At 36.8% G+C, this 23,076-nt stretch overlaps 2 protein-coding genes across 2 annotated transcripts; both read right to left on the bottom strand.

Annotated features, from left to right (window-relative positions):
- Positions 1-14,485: 14,485 nt before the first annotated feature.
- LOC133323065 (uncharacterized) lies at positions 14,486-14,780 on the bottom strand. The gene is made up of 2 exons (XM_061532022.1): positions 14,769-14,780; positions 14,486-14,689 (listed from the first exon to the last, which is right to left on the bottom strand). The coding sequence occupies exons 1-2, from the start codon at positions 14,778-14,780 to the stop codon at positions 14,486-14,488; spliced, it is 216 nt and encodes a 71-aa protein (XP_061388006.1).
- Positions 14,781-22,399: 7,619 nt separating this feature from the next.
- LOC133323068 (cuticle protein 38) lies at positions 22,400-22,762 on the bottom strand. The gene has a single exon (XM_061532026.1). The coding sequence runs from the start codon at positions 22,737-22,739 to the stop codon at positions 22,413-22,415; it is 327 nt and encodes a 108-aa protein (XP_061388010.1). The 5' UTR covers positions 22,740-22,762; the 3' UTR covers positions 22,400-22,412.
- Positions 22,763-23,076: the final 314 nt, after the last annotated feature.

Below are 23,076 nucleotides of genomic sequence, written 5' to 3'. Positions count from 1 at the left end.
TGTTTTGTGAGTGTTCCTGGGAAATTGTTGTGTCCAATTAATAAATGAATGACAATGTTTTATGAGATTTTTATTTTTGGATAAAGTGGAAAATTGTGCAAAACAATATTTTATTGAAAATGTACAAGTTATCATTTAATATCGGTTCTTTTGTTTTTTTGTTTAGGGTTTTGCGTTTTATTTTTATTTGTTGTTGTTGCTCGATTGAGGAAAACAAATGAAATCAAATATGCGGCGCAAATTTAATAAAGAAGTAAACAATAATGGATCATTTAATTAGCCTAAAATACGCAATTTCTATATGACTATTTCAAGAGAAAACGAAATGGAGCTCAAGTTGCGGCAACAATTTATTTAAGGATGGAGGCTTGGTGGGAGATAAAAATACTTCCTAAATAATTTACGTCTTATAATGAAGTTGTTTTGTTACGGTTGAATATTATTATGGATTAAATGTGATATTTTAGAAAATAACTGTTGGTTGACAGTTAATGAGACCCTTTTATTTATACACTAATATAAAGAGACTGATCTGGAAACTAGAACAAAAACAGCCACAGTAATGCAGTCAGATGGGGCACAATATATGAGTCGTTTATTTTGAAAGTGGAAAGTCCATTTTAGGTTCTGATACAAATTTTGGATTTCTAGAAAAGTTTACGAAACCAAAGCCACAAACAAAATTAATACCACTTAAGAATAGATTTGAAATAAATCGAACCCAAACCTCTCAATATAAGAAAAAATCTATTTAATACAATTTCAAACAAGTGAGCGAAGCAGAACTGTCGGATGGGGCCGACCATATGATACCCTACACAACTTCAATGAAAATATAATTCTCTGTAGTTCTATATTCTGAGCTTGGACAATATTTCGCGATATTTGTACCCTCCTGACCGGCTAGATGTCAATAAATATTACTAATATTCGGTACAGCTCTTCTAATTACTTCTCCAGATTACCTTCACCGTGAGTTGTGTTGTGATGTTCGGCTTTCAGTTGTGGCCTATAGATCGACTCGAAAAAACATACAAAAATTAAGTTTTCGGTCCATCTCATCCCAAAATTATTATCTAATCATCACCGAAAACTAAAGGCGTTGTCCTTGACCATAACTGGAACCATATGGAAAATTTCAAAGCGATCAACGTAAGCACCTGTAAATATTTTAGTATAACCCTCGCATCCATGTACATACGACAATAATAATTGGTATCAATTTAAAGGTCAACCACCCCTCTTGGATATTATCAACTGCTTGGGTCTATGTCATCCAGGGCCATAATTGCCGCCTCAGGAGCGACCAGAAAATCAGAAAAAAAAACAAAATTTGTTGGTCCATTTCATCCCCTTAATATTAACCGACTTTCCCAAAAAAATAGGGATCTTCATTGGGCAGAACCCCTCCTACATGCAACATTTCGTAAAGATTGGTTCATAACTGTGGCCTGTATCGTATTTACAAATTATAATTGACAGACGGACACACATGTCTAGATCGACTCAGTTTGTCGCGATCTGACGATCGGTATACTTAAAAGTGGGTCTAGGACCAATATAAACTTTTGTGGCTGCACAAAGCTATAATACCCTGACAACATAGTTGTGTAGGGTATAAATGCACGACTAATAGATAACCAAATACTCATCTAAAGACCATGTGCAGAACATATAGACTCCCTTTAGAACGTCTATAAAGACTCCCTTCAGCTCGTCTATAAAGACTCCCTTCAGCTCGTCTATAAAGACTCCCTTCAGCTCGTCTATAAAGACTCCCTTCAGCTCGTCTATAAAGACTCCCTTCAGCTCGTCTATAAAGACTCCCTTCAGCTCGTCTATAAAGACTCCCTTCAGCTCGTCTATAAAGACTCCCTTCAGCTCGTCTATAAAGACTCCCTTCAGCTCGTCTATAAAGACTCCCTTCAGCTCGTCTATAAAGACTCCCTTCAGCTCGTCTATAAAGACTCCCTTCAGCTCGTCTATAAAGACTCCCTTCAGCTCGTCTATAAAGACTCCCTTCAGCTCGTCTATAAAGACTCCCTTCAGCTCGTCTATAAAGACTCCCTTCAGCTCGTCTATAAAGACTCCCTTCAGCTCGTCTATAAAGACTCCCTTCAGCTCGTCTATAAAGACTCCCTTCAGCTCGTCTGCTAAAGACTCCCTTCAGCTCGTCTATAAAGACTCCCTTCAGCTCGTCTATAAAGACTCCCTTCAGCTCGTCTATAAAGACTCCCTTCAGCTTGTCTATAAAGACTCCCTTCAGCTCGTCTATAAAGACTCCCTTCAGCTCGTCTATAAAGACTCCCTTCAGCTCGTCTATAAAGACTCCCTTCAGCTCGTCTATAAAGACTCCCTTCAGCTCGTCTATAAAGACTCCCTTCAGCTCGTCTATAAAGACTCCCTTCAGCACGTCTATAAAGACTCCCTTCAGCCCGTCTGCTAAGACTCCCTTCAGCTCGTCTATAAAGACTCCCTTTAGCTCGTCTATAAAGATTCCCTTCAGCTAGTCTAGAAAGACTCCCTTCAGCTAGTCTATAAAGACTTCCTTCAATTGTACGATATGAAATGTCTGGACCAGATCGCGTTATCATGTTCAAAAACCAGAATTTCGAACGGACACTACTAAATGAATAATTGGACCTTTGAATTTAATAACCATTAATATTTTTTGTTTTTTTTTCATAACTCATATTTTGCTGCGTTATATCAATGGTATGTATAACGAAATTCCAAATCAGCTTAAATATTAATTATTAATTATAACCTCTAGCAATATATATTACACACCTTTTACCATAACACAAAAATATTTATATAAACACATGCCTAATGCCGCTCTTAACAAGGAAGTAATTAAGCTGCATCACTGTCCTGCAGTCATTTGTGCACATTACGAAGAAATTACGTGAAACGTGTTTAGCTTCTAGGTGTAAAATAATTAATTGCCTTTATAACAAAAAAAAAAAAAAAAAATAAAATAAATGGCACTAGCGGTAATTAGACAATGTTGAATAATTTCCAAATATTCCGTTTGCAAGGCACAATGCTACAGAAAATCGGCAAGTGTCTATAATTTGATCCTCCAACATCAAATAAGTTATAAACTAACTCCTGTCGAGGAGTTTACATTATACCAGAATGTAGTAAATTGTCTTCCCAGGATATGTGAGTCATTTTCGCACTAGTACTTCGGTGTTATTATTTTCCACTTCTCTTTGCATAATTGTCAATCTGGCTATGTTTCCCACTAAGTCTTTGTCGACTGGTGTAATCGGTAAATGTATTTTGGTATTCCCTTCAAGCAATCGATTTAAATCATCCGTCAGCTATATTTGTAACACATCCTGACGTATTTCGGATATTTTGTTACATTTTCCACGTTTTGTGAGATTTTCTTGAATTGGCCAAAATTGTTAATTAGCGGTAAGCCTAGTAATTGCAGGCAGGTAGGCTTTAGGATGGAAACTCGATAGGTAATTTGCAAAACCGTGGCAAAGAAAAAACTCTTCACCATCCAGCTGGGGAATCTAATATTCCACATTTCTTCGTTATTTGCCAACATCTTTGCTGGTTTGGGGAAGCACAAAAGAAACGTAAATTAAACACAGCAAATGATGCAAATTGTCCATGTGACTCCGGAGGTAGTCACGTTTCTTTCTCAATACCGACGACATCACAAATCAAACATTGTACACATTTCACCAAGCACCGTGATGGTTGGATTTTTCCGCAGCACATAAAGGCGCACACACACGGGCACACTCACGCGAACTCAAGGCGTAGAAGTTGAGGAAAACTTAATCTTAAACGGCAATGACGTGCACCTTTGAAAATGAAAACTACTGAGGGTGTGATATTTTGTGTGTGTGCCGTTTGTAATATTTTTATAATTCGTCGTTTCAATGAAAAACCTATTGGTAGTCATGGAGTGGGATAAAGTTAAGGTTTCTATATTCCAAGTAGTATTTTTGTCTTTGTTTAAATGACGTGCTTTGAATAGCAGGTAATTTAGAATACATGTGATTGAACGGAGTAATAATGCTCAAAGGTTTAGAAATGGGTATCGGGATCGACCCATTTTTTTTGCAATCAATTCCGTCTCCAAAGTCGACTTAAGAAATAATAAAATAAAACTAAATTTTACAATGGTTATTTATACTGCAAAATAGGTTTACACGAATAGGTGTTATTTTTTATATTTTTGCGCAGAATAACAATCTTATGTGTAGAAAATTGTCAGAACAGGTTCATATTTTGACGTAGGCTCCATATAAAGGTGCCTGAAATTGATTCAGTGTTTTTCCAAGGAAAAAATTGATTCTTGAACTTTGATTGTCTTAAATTTGACATTATTTATACCCTTCACCACACGGTGGTACAGGGTATTATGTTTTTATGCATATGTTTGTAACAGGCAAAAGAAAACTAGATGGACACATGGTTCCTTTCGAGAATATGCATATAATCAATTTCTAATTCGATTTATGCATGTCCGTCCGCCCGTTTGTCCATGTTAAATTGTAAACAAAGTACAGGTCGCATTTATGATTAGAATTGGATGAAATTTGGCACAGCTCATTTATTTGGCCCAAGGACGAATCCTATTGAAAATGGGAAAAATCAGTTCAGATTTAGATATAGCTCCCATATATATTTTCGTCCGATTTAAAGTAAATGGTGCACCAAAGTCCCTAAATATCTTTCGATTTGCTCGAAATTTGACACTGCGTACTGAATTAACCCTAGAATGATTTGTGCTAATTTTCGAGAAAATCGGTTCAGATTTAGGTATAGCTCCCATATATATTTTCGTCCGATTTAAGGTAAAGGGTGCACCAAAGTCCCTGAATGTCTTTCGATTTGCACGAAATTTGGTACAGAGTACTGAATTAGCCCTAGAATGATTTGTGCTACGTTTCGAGAAAATCGGTTCAGATTTAGATATAGCTCCCATATACATTTTCGTCCGATTTAATGTAAATGGTGCACCAAAGACCCTATGGCATATCGTACTGAATTGAGTCTTGAATGATGTGTGCTAAGTTTCGTGAAGATCCGTTCCGATTTAGATATAGCTCCCATATATATTTTCGCCCGATTCTACGTAAATGCTGCACCAAACTCCTAATGTTTGTCCGATTAATACGATATTTTGCACAACGTATCAAATTGAGACTTGAATGACGTTAATGCAGTTTGTTGAAATTGGTGCAGATGCAACCATAGCTTCCATATGTATTTCGAAGGGTGTCTGATTGAAATTACATTTCAATCATTTTTTTGTATGAATTTTACCATAAATCGTTTTCCATAAATTTGTCCCATATTACGAAGAACTGCAGCCACATCGATGAGAAAATTCGCGTAAATATTTATTAATAGCGAAAATGTGGCATCTATATTTAATATTTTCCACAAAAATACTGACTATGGGTCGCTACTCTTAAATGGTGGCTATATATGGCAAGAATCATAAAAATGCCCAAAGTAGTAACATCCCTTAAGGATTTAAAAAATAAAACCAGTGAGCGGAGCAGTATAGTCGGACGGGCCGACCATACGATATCATACACAACTACCTGTGCAATATTTCGTGATATTTGCACTCTCTTGCCCGATTAGAGGTTAACAGCACCTCTTCCTTATACTGACATATTTTCGGAATATTACTAATATTCAGTACAGTCCTTCTAATTACTTGTCCAAATTCCCTTCGCCGTGGCTTCTATTGTGATGTTCGGCTTATAATTGTGGCTTATAGGTCGATTAAAAAAAAATAATAATAAAAAATAAAAATAAAATAAAACCAATGAGCGGAGCAGTATAGTCGGACGGGGCCGACCATACGATACCCTACACAACTACCACGAACTCTAACTTTCTGAGGATGTTTATTCCGAGTCTGAGTAATATTTCGTGATATTTGCCCGATTAGAGGTTAACAACACCTCTTTACTTTTTTCGAATATTCAGTACAGTCCTTCTAATTACTTGTCCAGATTACCTTCACGGTGGGTTGTGTTGTGATTTTCGGATTATACTCTACTCGAAAACACACAAAAAATTATGTTTTCCGTCCATTTCATCCCAAAATTTTAATCTGATCATCACCGAAAATTGTAGGCGTTGTTCTTGATCATAACTGGAACTTCATGAACAATTTCAAAGCCATCAGCGCGATATTTCTCCATCTAATGTGGTAATGGGTTACTAAATAATATCTGAATACGTAAGCACTAAATATTTGACTGTAACTCCCACATCTGAGTAGATACATCACTATATTTGGTATCAATTTAAAGGCCACACACACAACTCCTGGGGTCTACATTAGGAGTAAATATATATGCCATAGAATACAAATTTTGTCATTTTTCACACAAAAGTCAGGGTCCATTTGACCCGCTAAATATTGACCGATCTTTATCAAAATTCGCGGTGTTTGGGCCATAATTGCTGCCTCTGGAGCGACCAGAAAAACCGACAAAAATTTAGTATTTGGTCCATTTCATCCCCTAAATATTAACCGATCTTTTCCAAAAACAATAGGGGTCTTCATTGGCCAGAACCCATTCGTGAAGATTGGTCCATAACTGTGGCCTGTATCGTGTTTACAAATTATAATGGACAGACGGACGGACGGACGGACACACATGTCTAGATCGACTCAGCTAGTCGAGATATGATCGGTATACTTAATGACGGGTCTAGGACCAATATTTCGAATTTAAAGGCCAACCACTCCTCTTCGATATACTATTATCTGTTCGAGTCTATGTCCTTCAGGAGTAAATATATACACTATAGAATACAATTTTTTTAATTTTTCACACAAAAGTCAGGGTTCATTTGACCCGCTGAATATTGAACGGTCTTCATCAAAACAGGCATGCTTATTCTTTGGCCCGATCCCCTTCTCCATGTAAAATTCCGCGATGTTTGGGCCATAATTGCGGCCTGTGGAGGTATTTGTTCGATTTCATCCCTTTTATATTAACCGATCTTTACCTAAAACAATAGGGGCCTTCATTGGCCAGAACCCATCCTACATGCAAAATTTCGTGAAGATTGGTCCATAAATGTGGCCTGTATCGTGGTTACAATATAAATGGACAGACGGACGTACACACATGTCTAAATCGACTCAGTTAGTCGAGATATGACCAATATTTCGCGGCGTTACAAACTCTTGGGTCTGCTCAACATAGTTGTGTAGGGTATAATTAGAAATATAATAATAGTATGAAGAGTTTTTTACCCAATGCAAAATAAAAGTACTAAATAATAGCTAATTAGGTGGAAAAATGAGCTCAACAGACCCAAATAACCGAATTTTGGGTGTCGCGTCACATGGGTCAAAATATTCCATTTTCAATACCATATATCGTAGGAGTAGTAGTAATGGTTGTGCGAAATTTGAAAGTCCTATCTTTAACATTTCGAGCTCTATAGTGATTTGAACAGATAGAAGGACATGATTAGATCGACGCTACATATCGATATATAGGGTGTCTCCTATGTATATTTCGAAGTGCTGCCAACACAATAATAATATGATATTTTCATATGATGGTTCAGTTCGCCAGACCTAAGCATTTAATGGATATTGCATAGGTTTTTTTATTCTGCAAAATGTCCTTTCAAAGGTTTAAGTCCTTGCTAGAAATTGCATTGGGAATTAAAACAATTACAATTTCCCACCCCTTCCTGTGCACAATTATTATTTATTTGCAATACTTCGAATTTGTCATCTTAATTTACATGTTGACAAGTATGTCATCCAACCACCCTCGCCTTCTCCTTGATTTATTATTTTCTTGTGGTCATGATGGAAGGTAAAAGTTCATCAGTCGACGAACTTAATAAAGTCATCGGTTAGTAGTCATTGTTGATGATTACAATCAACCAGTTGTTGTTGTTATTCTTGGTATGGTTTCATTGTTTTAAATGGCCAATTATCGCGCATGTGGTGACAAAATACACACACACATGTATATCTACACACTTGTTTATAGGCCTACAAAGCGTTGCTATGATCAAGCATTTTAGTCTAGTCTGTTGTGATAATATGTACATTCGTATATGTATGTGCAATCAGCCAATTCATACATAGTGATGACATAGAAATGCCGAACATGCGTGAGAGGGAGAGTGAGAGGATAGGCATAGAACAAATAAGGCCGGCCTTGCACTCCAGTGTTGATAAGTTCTCTTAACAGTTTTTGATGTTAAACATAGGACCATACCAAAAATTTGTGACAGGTGCTTCAAGATCACGAATATACCTAATGGGGTCTACGGCAAATATCCATAGGTGTTGCAAACGGAACCACACCATATGATGAGGGCAAAACAAAAGTAATAGTCTTGTAAATACAATTTCTATGATATTTCTATTACAGGAACTCAACATTGGGTTTGAGTTATTTTTGTATAACCATAATACACACAAATGCCATAACAACCACAATGAAAATAAACAAATCACAACAAAGGCAAAAATAATGATTGACATTATTGTCGCCACAAAACGACTAGACACCACTTAGCAATGAATATAGGCCCAATTGAGATAACCTTCCTCCAGCAGGGCTTTTGTGAAATTTTCTACAATAAAAAAGCAAAAATTCAGAACGACAACTACAAGGTAATTGACACCTTATCGAAATCGAATCTCTAGGCCACTTTATACAGGATGAACTCTCACCTTCGCTTAATAATTTGGCATCATACACTTGTAGGGTTTTTAACTGAACAACGTTTAATGAACTTTTACCTGTGCGATTATTAGAATTTCACTATTGTTTGTGTGCATATAATAACGATAGCCCGAAAAAGATTTCCAGTATTTTTTACAAGTGCCAAACAATCGATGGTTTTGAACTCAGTACAAAAGGAACAATTTTGTTCATGGCCAATATCGTATTGCATGGGGCAAAGAGTTAAATGCGAATAGAAACACAAGTCTATGGTTCGGAAAAATGAAGGAGATAGTGTGGAAAATAAATATCGTCGGTTCAAAGGACTAAGTTTCAATGCCAAGGATAATATGTGTGCCCTAATAGAATATAGAATTATATTCGAGGATATAATACGAAAAATTGATCCTAAATCTACCTTTAGATCGATTAAGGGAAATATTCTCGATTTTTTATTTTTAAGATTTTCAATGGACTGGTAAATCATTACCAATGCTTGTTAAGGTTTGTAACTTGGCACATATATATTTGAAGATTTAAAAAGGAAGAAAAATAATTTACAAAAATTTGTTGTTGTTGTTTTGTTGTTGTTTTTTGGGTGCAAAGAAAAGTCCACATTTTCGATGGCGGGCATGATAACTCCTCACTGGAACATCGGAATCCGAAAATTCCAACTGTGTTAGATAGAGGACATGTCTGGCTCTCGTATGAACTAGGATTATTGACTTCGCTCTAAAATTAACAAAATGGTGGACCTTTGAAAATTTTTTTTTGGAAAATCGCCGATTTTTTACCAAAAACCATGTTAAAAAATAAGGAAGATCTTCACCGATTGGCTTTATCCTAGTTCATACGAGAGCTATACACTCTCAGAGAAACGCTGCAAAATTGGGAACCGATTTGATTATTGGTTTTTGAGTTATCGTGCCCGCCATTCACAAAAAAATGTTTAGAGTAAAACGCGTTTAAAGTTTGAGAAGCCCTTTAGCCGTCACTTAATGTTGATACAATAAATCGGATATATCTTCAAGACTCCTTGAGATTTTCACTTGAAATTTTGTAGAGACATTCCTTAATCAGTGTAGATTCGAATTATATCAACAAAAATTTTGACACCGAGAATAGGGGGGTCCCCTTAAATGAAACAATCTTGTTATTCGTGTGGTTTTAAAGATCCAGACATCATCAAAATTGATGACGAATTATTTTCTCAAGAACCATTTAATTTGTATTTAAAATAACATATTTTTAGGTATTATTATTTTTTCAAGGGCTATCAATTGAGTGGACTTTTATACCCTACACAATTATGTTGTCAGGTTATTATAGGTTTGTGCAGCCTAAGAGTTTGTAAAGCCGCGAAATATTGGTCCTAGACCCACCTTTAAGTATACGGATCATATCGGTCATATCTCGACTAGCTGAGTCGATCTAGACATGTGTGTCCGTCCGAATTTTGGGGATGAAATGGACCAAAAACTTTATTTTTGTCTAATTTTCTGGTCGCTCTAGAGCCGCAATGTTAGCCCAAACATCACTAAATATACCCTTCACCACACTGTGGTACAGGGTATTATGTCTTTGTGTATATGTTTGTGACAGGCAAAAGGAATCGAGATAGGCCCTTAGTACCTTTTGAGAATATGCAAGGAATCACATTCTGAGTCGATTTATGTATGTTCGTCCGTCCGTCCATATATATTTTTGTGAGCAAAGTACAGGTCGTATTTATGCCCCTATTTGGATTAAATTTGGCACAGTTCATTTGTTTGGCCCAAGAACGAACCCTATTGAAATCGGGAAAAATTGGTTCAGATTTAGATAAAAGTCCCATATATAGTTTGGATGAAATTTGGCACTGCTCATTTATTTGGCCCAAGGACGAACCCTATTGAAATCGGGAAAAATCGGTTCAGATTTAGATATAGGCCCCATATATAGTTTCGTCCGATTTTATGTAAATGATGCACAAAACTCCCAAATTTGGTGCGATTAAGTCAAACTTTTGCACAGAGTACTGAAATAGGTCCAGATTGATGTATGCGAAGTTCTATTGGAATCGGTTCAAATTTAGATATAGCTCCCATATATAGTTTCGTCCGATTTTATTTAAATCGTGCACCACTCAATATTTGTTCAATAGAGACAAATTTTTGCACAGCACACTGATGTAAGTCCAGATTGATGTATGCGAAGTTTTGTAGAAATCGGTTTCAGATTTAGATTGGAGACCCATTTACCTTAAATCGGACGAAAAAATATATGAGAGCTATATATAAATCTGAACCGATTTTCTCGAAACTTGGCACACGTCATTCTTGATCTAATTCAGTACTTTATGCCAAATTTCGTGCAAATCGAAAGATATATAGGGGCTTTGGTGCCCCATGTACATAAAATCGGACAAAACTATATATGGGAGCTATATCTATATCAGATTGATGTATGCGAATTTCTGTTGGAATCGGTTCAAATTTAGATATAGCTCCCATATATAGTTTCGTCCGATTTTATGTAAATCGTGCACCACTCAATATTTGTCCAATAGAGACAAATTTTTGCATAGCCCACTGAAGTAAGTTCAGATTGATGTATGCGAAGTTTTGTAGGAATCGGTTTCAGATTTAGATTAGCTCCCATATATATTTTCGTCCGATTTAATGTAAATGGTACACCAAAGTCCTAAAGTACTGAATTAGGTCCAGGATAATGTATGTTGAGTTCAGATTTAGATATAGCTCCCATATATATTTTCGTCCGATTTAGTGTAACTGGTGCACAGAAGTCCTATATATCTCTTGAATTGTACAAAATTTAGAATAGCGTACTAAATTGTTTCGTGAAAGTCGGTTAAGATTTAGATAAACTTACTTACTTAGCTGGGTTGTTACAGAACGGTTGTTCCATAAGCCAAGCTTAAAAAGATTTCCAAGCGCGTCGGTCTTGTGCGCAAGTCCACCTAATTGGAAGACCACGTTCCAAGATCTTGTTTTCTATTTGGTCTTTCCATCCAATTCGTGGCCTTCCCCTTCTACGGGAACCATCAATATGCTCGTTTTGTATGCCTTTTGAGCTGGGACATTTTCATTCATCCGCACAACATGGCCTAGCCACCGTAGTCGCTGCAGCTCAATACGACTGACTATGTCAATGTCCGCGTATAAATTGTACAGCTCGTGGTTCATTCGACGCCGATATTCACCGTCGACGCAGATCGGACCGTAGATCTTTCGGAGTATTTTTCTCTCAAACTGCTTGCGCAAGTACCCATGCTTCTGATCCATATAATAGCACGGGTAGTATCAGCGTCTTGTAAAGTGTGAGTTTGGTCTGGCGGGAGGTGGGCTTGTTTCTGAACTGCTTACTTAGACCATAGTAGCATCTGTTGGCCATCGTTTAATTTATGGCGGTACCAAGGTATATAAAGTCTTTAACTACCTCGAATCTGTAGTTCTCAAGTTCCACAGTTGGTCCGAGTCTACTGGACGTCTTGCGCGTTGATACCATCAACTTGGTATTCTCGCCGTTGACTGCCAGACCCACTTTGGCAGACTCCTTTTCAATTTGTTCAAAGGTGGCTGTTACCGCTCACAATGTTCGAACCATTATATCGATGTCATCGGCGTAGGCGAGTAACATGTGTTGTTTGGTGTACAGAGTGCCATTTCTATTCACCTTTGCGTCTCGTATGACCTTTTCCAGCAGAATGTTAAAAAGATCACACGACAAACTGTCAAATTGTCTGAATCCTCGTTCGGTATTGAAGGCCTCCGATAGGTCCTTTCCTACTTTAACTGCTGACCTTGTGCCACTTAAAGTTATCCTGCATAGCCGTATTAATTTTGCAGGAATGCCGAACGTACACATGGCTTTAAACACCTCTAAACGGATAGGGCTGTCGAATGCGGCTTTATAGTCGAAAAATTGGTGGTATGTGTCGATATGTTTTTCGTGGGTATTTTCCAGGATTTGGCGCAGAGTGAAAATCTGGTCAATGGCGGATTTGCCAGATCTGAAGCCGCATTGGTATGGTCCAATGATGTCATTGACCATTGGCTTCAATCGTTCACACAGCAAACTGGATAGCACTTTATATTTTTTCGTCCGATTTAATGTATATTTATTTAATGTATATTGTAATCCCGATATAATTATATTGTAGCCCATTACCACACTGGAGGGCGAAAATATAACGCTGATCGCTTCGAAATTGTCCATGAGGATCAAGGTATGGTCAAGGACAATATTGACCAAAAACTTAATTTTTTGTGTTTTTTTTCGAGTCGATCTATATACAACACAATTGAAAGCAGAACATCACAACACAACGTACGGTGTAGGGAATTTGGAGAAGTAATTAGAAGGACTGTATTGAATATTAGTAGACCTCTAGTCGGTCAAGAGATGCAAATATCGCGAAATATTGCCCAAGCTTAGAATATAGAACCACAGAAAGATAGATTTTCGTGGTAATTGTGTAGGGTATCATATGGTCGGCCCCGTCCGACTATACTGCTCCTCTCACCAATACATTTTAAAAAGTATCTATAAGCGCCGATTTTTTAAAAATTATTTTTAAGAATTGTCCATAAACGTGGATTTTCAAGAATGTCCCTACAAAATTTCAAGAGAAAATCTCAAGAACTCTTGAAGATATAGCCGATTTATTGTGTCAGTATCAAGTGACGGCTAAAGGGCTTCTCAAACTTTAAACACGTTTTTCTCTTTTGTGAATGGCGGACACGATAACTCAAAAACTACTGACCCAATCAATTCAAAATTTTTACACGTTTCTCTGTGAGTGTATAGCTGTCGTATGAACTAGGATAAAGCCAATCGGTGAAGATCTTCCTTATTTTTTAACTTGGTTTTTGGTCAAAAATCGGCGATTTTCCAAAAATATTTTATTTCAAAGGTCCGCCATTTTGTTAATTTTAGAGCGAAGTCAATAATCCTAGTTCATACGAGAGACAGACATGTACTCTTTCTAACACCGTTGGAATTTTCGTATTCCGATGTTCCATTGGGGAGTTATCATGCCAGCCTTCAGAAATAATTATTTTTTCAAAGGCTACAATTTTTTTAATTAAAAAAAATATATTTTCAAGGACCAAATTAATTTTAAGGAATTAAGCCATCGAGTGTTTTTGAGGAATTTCAAAAGAGTTTTTTTACTTTTTCAAGACCTCCACCAAGCTTGAAATTTATAAAATTATTTCTTCAAATACCCACCAAATGTTTTTCGTTTCAATAAATTTCCCCATTGCCCCTTTCCCAAATAAAACGGTCGCTGTGAATGACTGCATAGTGGAATACGTCATTGAAAGTTTGCAACTATTTTCAGTTTCCTTTCCCAACTACACATTAATTGTTGCTGCAATGTGAAAAATCAAAGTGAGAGTATTTAAACGTGATAAAACCGCGTGAAACACAGTCACACTTAGCACGTGGTGCTGGTGATGTATAGAAAAGTGCTTTGGAAGAAGGGACTTTATAAGTTATTTTCAAAATATAGCGTGACATGCACACACACGCAGACAGAGTAGAATATAACAACAAACATGTAGAAAATTCCGGTACAATCCACTGCTCTCAAACGACAGATACTTTTATCGGAAATTCGCCAAGAATTACAAAGAAGTGAAAGAAATACGAATATTAAGTCAATGTGGGAATAATGCAACAAAAGGTTTTAGTTTATTCAAAAGATTTTTGCCAATTTTTCAATGAGATAACAAAACAAAATAATTCAGGCAATGTTAAAGATCAATTGGTCCAAAGTCTTAGTACAAGCCATGAATTCCACCGTGATAGCCTCCATGAAGATAACCGCCATGATGGATCAAGGGAGTGGCAATGCTATGTGTGGAAATTATTGGATGGGCCACATGCACAGCAGGAGCGGCATGATAAGATGATACCACTGGATGGGAACTGAGGTAGCCGGGTCTGGCAAAGGCCATGACCAAGAAAGACAAGAAGAAGAACTAGAAAAAGAGAGAAAAAAAAAACAAAAATTAAGTGTAATAATTAACAAATAAAAATCTCCGTTCTGTGTATACTCACAATCTTGAACATCTTTGTGGATTGTTGGAGATTTGCTTGTAGTTGCTGGTTAACAGTTTGATTGAAAACTAACATACTTCTACGGAGTAGCTTAGGGCTTTATATACAAATGATAGGCAAATTAAGTGAAATATAATATTAATGCAATAATTTAGTGGGCCCCCCAAGTAAAGCCCATCGTTGAGCAATTCTTTGTCACCTGATATCCTATCGACGAACACACACCGTCGTGTACCAACATTTGCCATCATTAATGTTACACCACTGACATCACCTGTCCAAAAGACGACAAGAGGCAAACCAACATCATCACCCCCATGCAACGCAGAATGGTAGACAGATAGAAAAACCAAAGAAGAAAAACCGTTCTTTTTGGTTTGCAACAAGCGTATCGTATATCGCCGACTGTGGTTGGATACTGTTGAGATTTTTCGTCTCGCCAAAAACGAAGTAGCGAACAACGAAACAAAACAAAATGATAATATAAAACGTAATCTCATTTTCCTAATTATTTTTAATGCAAAAGAAACGAAAAATTACACATGTTAAGCGGGAATATGATATGAACATAAGCTAATTTTCCACATTTTGGAAAGAAATGTTCCAATTAATTGCATTCTTAGTTCGTTTTTTTATACCCTACACAACTATGTTGTCAGGGTATTATAGCTTTGTGCAGCCCCAAGAGTTTGTAACGCCGCGAAATATTGGTCCTAGACCCACCTTTATCTCGACTAGCTGAGTTGATCTAGATATGTGTGTCCGTCCGTCCGTCTGCCCATTATAATTTGTAAACACGATACAGGCCACAGTTATGGACCAATCTTCACGAAATTTTGCATGTAGGATGGGTTGTGGCCAATGAAGACCCCTATTGTTTTTGGGAAAGATAGGATAATATTTAGGGGATGAAATGGACCAAATACTAAATTTTTATCGGTTTTTCTGGTCGCTCCAGAGGCCGCAGTTATGCTCCGAACATCGTGAAATTTTGCATGGAGAAGGGGATCGGGCCAAAGAATAAGCATGCCTGTTTTGATAAATATCGGTCAATATTTAGCGGGTAAAATGGTGTGAAAAATGACAAAATTTGTATTCTATAGCGTATATATTTACCCCTGAAGGACATAGACCCGAGAAGTTGATATTATATCCAAGAGGAGTGGTTGATCTTTAAATTAATACCAATTATATTGTTGTTTGTGCTCGGGAGTTGGAGTTACACCTAAATATTTACAATTATCTCCGTATTCGTATATTATTTAGTAACCCATTATCACTCTAGAGAGCGGAACAATAGCGCTGATCGATTTGAAATGTTTCATGAGGTTCCAGTTATGGTCAAGGACAACGCCTATAATTTTCGGTGATGATCAGATAATAATTTTGGGATGAATTGGACCGAAAACTTATTTTTTTTTGTGTTATATTCGAGTCGACCTATAGACCACAAATGAAAGCCGAACATTATAACACAACCCACTGCGAAAGGAATCTGTACAATAGCTGTACTGAATACTCGTAATATTCGGAAAATATGTCAGTGTGAGGAAGAGGTGCTGTCCACCTCTAATCGGGCAAGAGGATGCAATTATCACGAAATATTGCCCAGACTCGGAATAAATATCCGCAGAAAATTTGAGTTCCGTGGTAGTTGTGTTGGGTATCGTATGGCCGGCCCCGACCGAATATACTGCTCCGCTCACTGGTTTTTCTTTCGAATTGAGCTCACTGATCCGAGTTTTGTAATGGAAAGAAAAGACAACAATCCAAAAACAAATAAGAAAAGTAGTAAAGTCGAACTGGGCCGACTATATGATACCCTTCACGACTATGGATATATTAAACAGGACTATTAACATGAAATTGGATGAAAAAAAATATGTTATATTTATTTAAATCGATTTACATACTTTTGTGCCACTGTAAGAAACGAATGACATGTTTATGGATAGATCTAGGTAGCTATCCATAAACATGTCATTCGTTTCTTACAGTGGCACAAAAGTATGTAAATCGACTTCAAACAGATATCCATAGGTCATCCGCTGGGCTATGTGTGTACTTCTAGAAAACGAAACTACCTAATTCTATGCTCAATTTTGTTTGTTGTAGGTTGAAGTAAATCTGACTAACATGAGGAGTTTGATGCCCAATGTACATAAAATCGGGCGAATATATATATGGAAGCTGTATCCAAATATGAACCGATTTCAATGAAACTTCTCACAGGTAATTTCAGAATGTTTTGTTCCTTGGTGCGTCAATTACTTAAAATCAGTTTATAATATACGGGAGCTATATCTAAATCTCAACCGATTTTCACGAAACTTAGCACACATCATTCTGGACCCAATTCAGTATCCTATGCTAAATTTCGCACAAATCGAAAGATATATAGGGTGTTTGGAGACCCATTTACCTTAAATCGGACGAAAATATATATGGGAGATATATATAAATCTGAACCGATTTTCACGAAACTTGGCAGACATTACTCTCGGCTCAATTCAGTACGTTATGCCAAATTTCGGGCAAATCGAAGGATATATAGAGGCTTTGGTGCACCATTTACATGAAATCGGACGAAACTATATATGGGTGCTATATCTAAATCTGCACCGATTTTCACGAAACTTGGTAGACATCATTCTAGGCTTAATTCGTTACATTGTACCAAATTTCGTGCAAATCGTCAGATATGTAGGATCTTTGGAGCACCATTCACCTTAAATTGGACGAAAACAAATATGGGAGCTATATCTAAATCTGAACCGATTTTTCCCAATTTTAATAGGGTTCGTCCTTGGGCCAAACAAATGAACTGTGTCAAATTTCATCCAAATCGGATTATAAATGCGGCCTGTACTTTGTTTACAATTTAACACCAACGGACGAACGGACATGTATAAATCGACCCAGAAAGTGATTCTATGCATATTCTCACTATGGGTCTATCTCGTTTCCTTTTGCATTTGGTCCATTTCATCCCCTAAATATTAACCGATCTTTACCAAAAACAATAGTGGTCTTCATTGGGCCGAATCCATCCTACATGCAAAATTTCGTGAAGATTGGTCCATAACTGTGGCCTGTATCGTATTTACAAATTATAATGGACAGACGGACGGACGGACACACATGTCTAGATCGACTCAGCTAGTCGAGATATGATGATCGGTATACTTAAAGGTGGGTATAGGACCAATATTTCGCGTCGTTGCAAACTATTGGGGCTGCACAAAACTATAATACCCTGACAACATAGTTGTGTAGGGTATAAAAAGTAATAATACCCTGTACCACAGTGTGGTGAAGGGTATAAAAATGTCAGTTGGTGTTGCCGACAGTTATATACCCTTCGCCTACGGTCTGTGGAGGCCTACGGTAGGTTTTATTGTTTTTATTGAGAGGAGTAGGAGAAGTAGTACACCGATGGGTCCGATCTTCGGACATAATAAAAGTACACTAACAATATTACGTTGACACATGGTTGGGGAGGTACTATAATGAGTGGGCCGATAAGTCCCATCTGGCAATATTATACAGTCATGGTTATTGCCCACTATGTAGCTAGTAGATATATATACGGAGGGTTAAGATTGTGCAAAGTTCAGTTCAAATCACGTGATTTTATAAAATTTATTTTCAGACAATTTTTTACAGTTTTTGCAGGAATTACCAGATTATCTTCGAAATTGAACTGTGTTTAGAAGGCCTAGGTCCAGAAGCAGCCTTTTTTAAACACACCTACAATTGCTCCCACGGCATATGAGTTTGTGCAAGTGTTTATTTATGTGTAAATTATGCACTAAAAGCCCCAAGTTTGTCCGATTGGCACAACATTTTGTACAATGTACTGAAGTTAATATAAATTTATTTTCTGGCAAGCTTTGCTGAAATCGCTTCATATTTAGATATTACTCCCATATATATTTACGTCCGATTTTAGGTAAATAGTGCACCAAACTCCTAATGTTTGTCCGCTTCATACGAAATTTTGCCCAACTAGAATGACGTTATTGTGTTTTGTTGAAATTGTTGACTTCCCTATTCACATGCATTCTCATTAAGTCTGAATCTGATTACATCTGTCATTTGTAGACATTCAACAGTCCTCCCAATTTTACGTTGCACACTGCAGCATCAACAGAAAACTAAGTTAATTAAGAATCTGATTTTGAAATTTAATACATTGTATAAAAATAGGATACCCCCATATCAAGGAATAAAGCCTATAAATAGTATTGCTATACCTTCAACATCATTTAATTTAGAGAAAATGCTTAAACTGGTAAGAATGTGCAAAGATTAAAATAATAAAAAAAAACAAAAATCCAATAAACCAAATATTATTAAATTTTCAGATGCTGCTAACGTTTTTCACATCATTAGCACTGGCTGGGTTAATATTGATGCCAAATAATTTACCACCAACCAAATACCATGCCATACAAATCAATGGAAAGTTATTTGACGAAGTCCTATTGGAGCTTATAGAGAAAAATTATACAAATTTTCTATCGGCAACGAATTTAACATTTGAAAACGTGCCTACATTAACAGAAATTTGGTTATTGCCTCTTTTCAGCGAGCCACCACCACCACCAATTCAAACTTTTGTTGTGCAGATTTTTCGCCAATTCTTTGAAACTCAAAGACCTTTCCTGGTGCTGGCCGAGACATTTCTAGGTGGCAAGAAACCGAGGAACTTCACTTTTCCACAATTTTGGAAACCTTTTGGTAATTGGATGTTCAATTTCGGTATTACAACAAATTTTCAAACATCCGGTCAAATTGGTTTGGGTCGGGTTATTATTTATGAAATATATTTGTAAAATGAAAAAAAAATAAAATGTGTTTTTTTGAAGTAGATACCTCATTGCATTTTAAAATTTGAAAGATCCTTTGAGAGAGGGTCTTTCCTAGAGTGGAAAGACTCTTTGTACATAGAAGTCCTATTGATGCTTTGCTATAATAAAATACTACTTGAGGCCTTAAAATAGAGCACATACATAGAATACCACTTGTTTCTAGTATACATAGTAGACCATATAAAAAACTGCCCTAAAATTCTTCAATATAAAGAAGACCACATGAGATACCTAGAAGATTTCTTAAGTAATCTTCTACATAGAAAACTCCTTGGAGATCTCTTGCGGCCTTTTATAAATAGAAGCTTCTTTAAAGATTTTTATTTATAGAAGTCTTTAAAGGCCCTTGAGGTGTTCTATACATAGAAGACCCCTTGAGGTGTTCTATACATAGAAGACCCCTTGAGCGTCTTTAATATATCATTGAGGTCTTCTATATCAAGAATACCCCTTGAAGTCTTCAATACATGGAAGAACTTGAGGTCTTCTATACAGAGAAGAACCCTTCAGCTTATCTACACATAGATGACCCCTTAAGATCTTCTTAGGACTTCTTTACATAGAAGACCCCTTGAGGTCTTATGTACATATAAGACCCCTTGATGTCATCTATACATAGAAGACCTCTTAATATATGTAGGAAACATTTTCAGGCCGAATTCTTTATTCCTTATATTCAGAAAAGGCCTACACAGGCCTTTTAGGGATTAACGACCTCTGCAATCCCATTGAACATATGCCAACTTTAAAATACCGGCCGAAACTAATGACCTCTTTATACCCTACATATTAATTTTGTCATTTCGTTTGTAACTCATCGAAATATTCATTTCCGACCCTATGAAGTATATATATTCTTGATCAGGGTAAAATTCTAAGACGATCTAGCTATGTTCGTCCGTCTGTTGTAATCACGCTATCTTGTGAAGTAATTGAGATAGGGTGGTGAAATTTTGCATAGGTTTGCCTTTTGTCTGCAGGCAGGTCAAGTTCGAAGATGGGATATATCGGTCCACGTTTAGGCATAGCTCCCATATAACAGTACCCCCCAATTTTCCGTATTTTGGGGTTCTTGAGCGCGCTTTTGAATCAAATCAAACAAATATCCCTACCAAAATTGTTTAACATTCGCCCCCTTTTTGGGGTCGTCCCCATATAACCCATTTTTTATACCATTCACCACACTGTGGTACAGGGTATTATGTCTTTGTGCATATGTTTGTTCCTTGGTTCCATGGTTCCTTTTCAAAATATGCATAGAATCACTTTCTGAGTCGATTTACTTATGTCCGTCCGATTTATGATCCGATTTGGATGAAATTTGGCATATGCCACTTATTTGGCCCAAGGACGAACCCTATTGAAATTGGAAAAAATTGGTTCAGATTAAGTATAGCTCCCATATATATTTTCGTTCGATTTTATGTAAATGGTGCACCAAAGTCCATATATATCTTTTGATTTGCACCAAATTTGGCACAGCGTAATGAATTATGTATAGAATGATGTGTGTTAAGTTTTCTGAAAATCGGTTCGGATTTAGATATAGCTCCCATATATAGCTTCGTCCGATTTAATATAAATGGTCCACCTGAAAATCGGTTCGGATTTAGATATAGCTCCCATATATAGCTTCGTCCGATTTAAGTAAATGGTGCACCAAAGTCCTTTAATATCTTTCGATTTGCACGAAATTGGGCACAGCGTAATGAATTAGGTCTAGAATGATGTGTGTTTAGTTTCGTGAAAATCGGTTCAGATTTATATATATCTCCTATCTATATTTCTGTCCGATTTACGGTTAATGGTGTACCAAAGTCCCTTAATATCTTTCGGTTTGCACAAAATTTGGCACAGCGTAATGCATTAGGTCTAGAAAGATGTGTGTTAAGATTCCTGAAATCGTTTCAGATTTAGATGTAGCTTCTATATCTGACCAAATGAAAATTTTAGTATCGGTTGCAGAATGAAATCTTTACTACTTTCCTTACTGGTTTATATTAAAATAGTTATATGATTTGTTCCGTGTTTGGGTTTAGTTCTAAGGCTCTGATGAAATCCTTTCATCTGCGGAAAAAACTAGAACATAAGGTTCGGTAATTAACCTTATATATATATATAAACTGCAACCCGCATTTAGACCTAGGCCCTGTGTGGGAGATACCTGAAGGAGTGAACCGATATTCCCCATGTTCGAATTTGAACTAATTTTGGAAGAAATAATAAGATGGGTAAGGTTTGGATGACATCAACATTTTTTGAAACAAATGTGGTCCAAAGAAACATGCGGTCTAGGACCAATATTTTAGAACCATAATCGGTTTGTAGAAATATCGGTATTGGTACACTTTTTGGTATGTTTCCTATATTTTTATTTCAAGTACCTGTCAGTATATCTATGGTGGAGGGTATCCAAAGTTCGGCCCGGCCGAACTTAAAGCTTTTTCACTTGTTATTTATTTATTTTATAAAACTCTTATAAAGTCTTGTGGTAGTTGTTGTTATACAGCCGTTTAATTGTTTAAGACAGCCGCTGATCATTATTTTATGTATAACAGTTTTGTGTCATTATGTCACTCTTTCGCAGCATATTTTTAGGCTCACTCACAATAAAATCATTTTAAGCTTTGTTTGTTTTCGTTATTTTTTATTTATAACAATTAATTGTTTTCTTATTTGTAACATTTAACAAAATTTGACCAAATCAATTCCTGAGTATCCTTAATCGTTCAGTTTGGGAGATGGAGAGATTGGTGACAGTGTCAACAATTTACTTCTTCAACAACAAAGGGGCGGTGTAGGGAGCAGCAACATAAGGAGCAGCAGCAGCATAGGTGGTGTATGGAGCAGCAACATAGGGGGAAGCAACGTATGGAGAAGCAACGTAAGGAGCAGCAGCATAAGGAGCAGCAACATAGGGTGATGCCACGTAGGGGGCAGCGAAGTTACCATGGAATTCTTGAGAGACAACGGCACTGGCAGCAACGGGAGCAGCAGCTACTACGGGAGCGCTATAGGCCAAAGGAGCAACAATGCCGGGCTTGGCAGCGGCACAGGCGAAGACGGCCATCAAGACAATAGCGAAGAATTTGAACATTTTGATTGGTGGTTTGAAGAGTTGCTGTTGTTTGTTAAAGAGAACAAATTGAACTGTGACAATTGTCGGCCACCCGTGGTCATTATATAGTCGGTCGTCTTCGACAGCAATAATTTTAAGCAATTTTTGGCAAAATACCCACAGCCAACAAATAGAACCTTGGAGATAAACAATGACTAAACTAAAAAGTCGCAACAACAACAATAATAATACTAATATGTGGAATAAACAAAACAGAACATATTTCCTTGAGAAAAGCTAAACAACAATAAGCATGGTATTCAATTAAGTACAAAAAGAAGAAGCATTTTCAACCACTTTAATGCCATTAACTTGT

The sequence above is a fragment of the Musca vetustissima genome, unplaced genomic scaffold (assembly GCF_032173495.1).
Source record: "Musca vetustissima isolate MV318-11 ecotype Yass unplaced genomic scaffold, APGP_CSIRO_Mvet_v1 utg45265, whole genome shotgun sequence".
Taxonomy (NCBI): domain Eukaryota; kingdom Metazoa; phylum Arthropoda; class Insecta; order Diptera; family Muscidae; genus Musca; species Musca vetustissima.
Note: the sequence above shows the minus strand (reverse complement) of the source record. Positions and strands in the feature narration are given on the sequence as shown.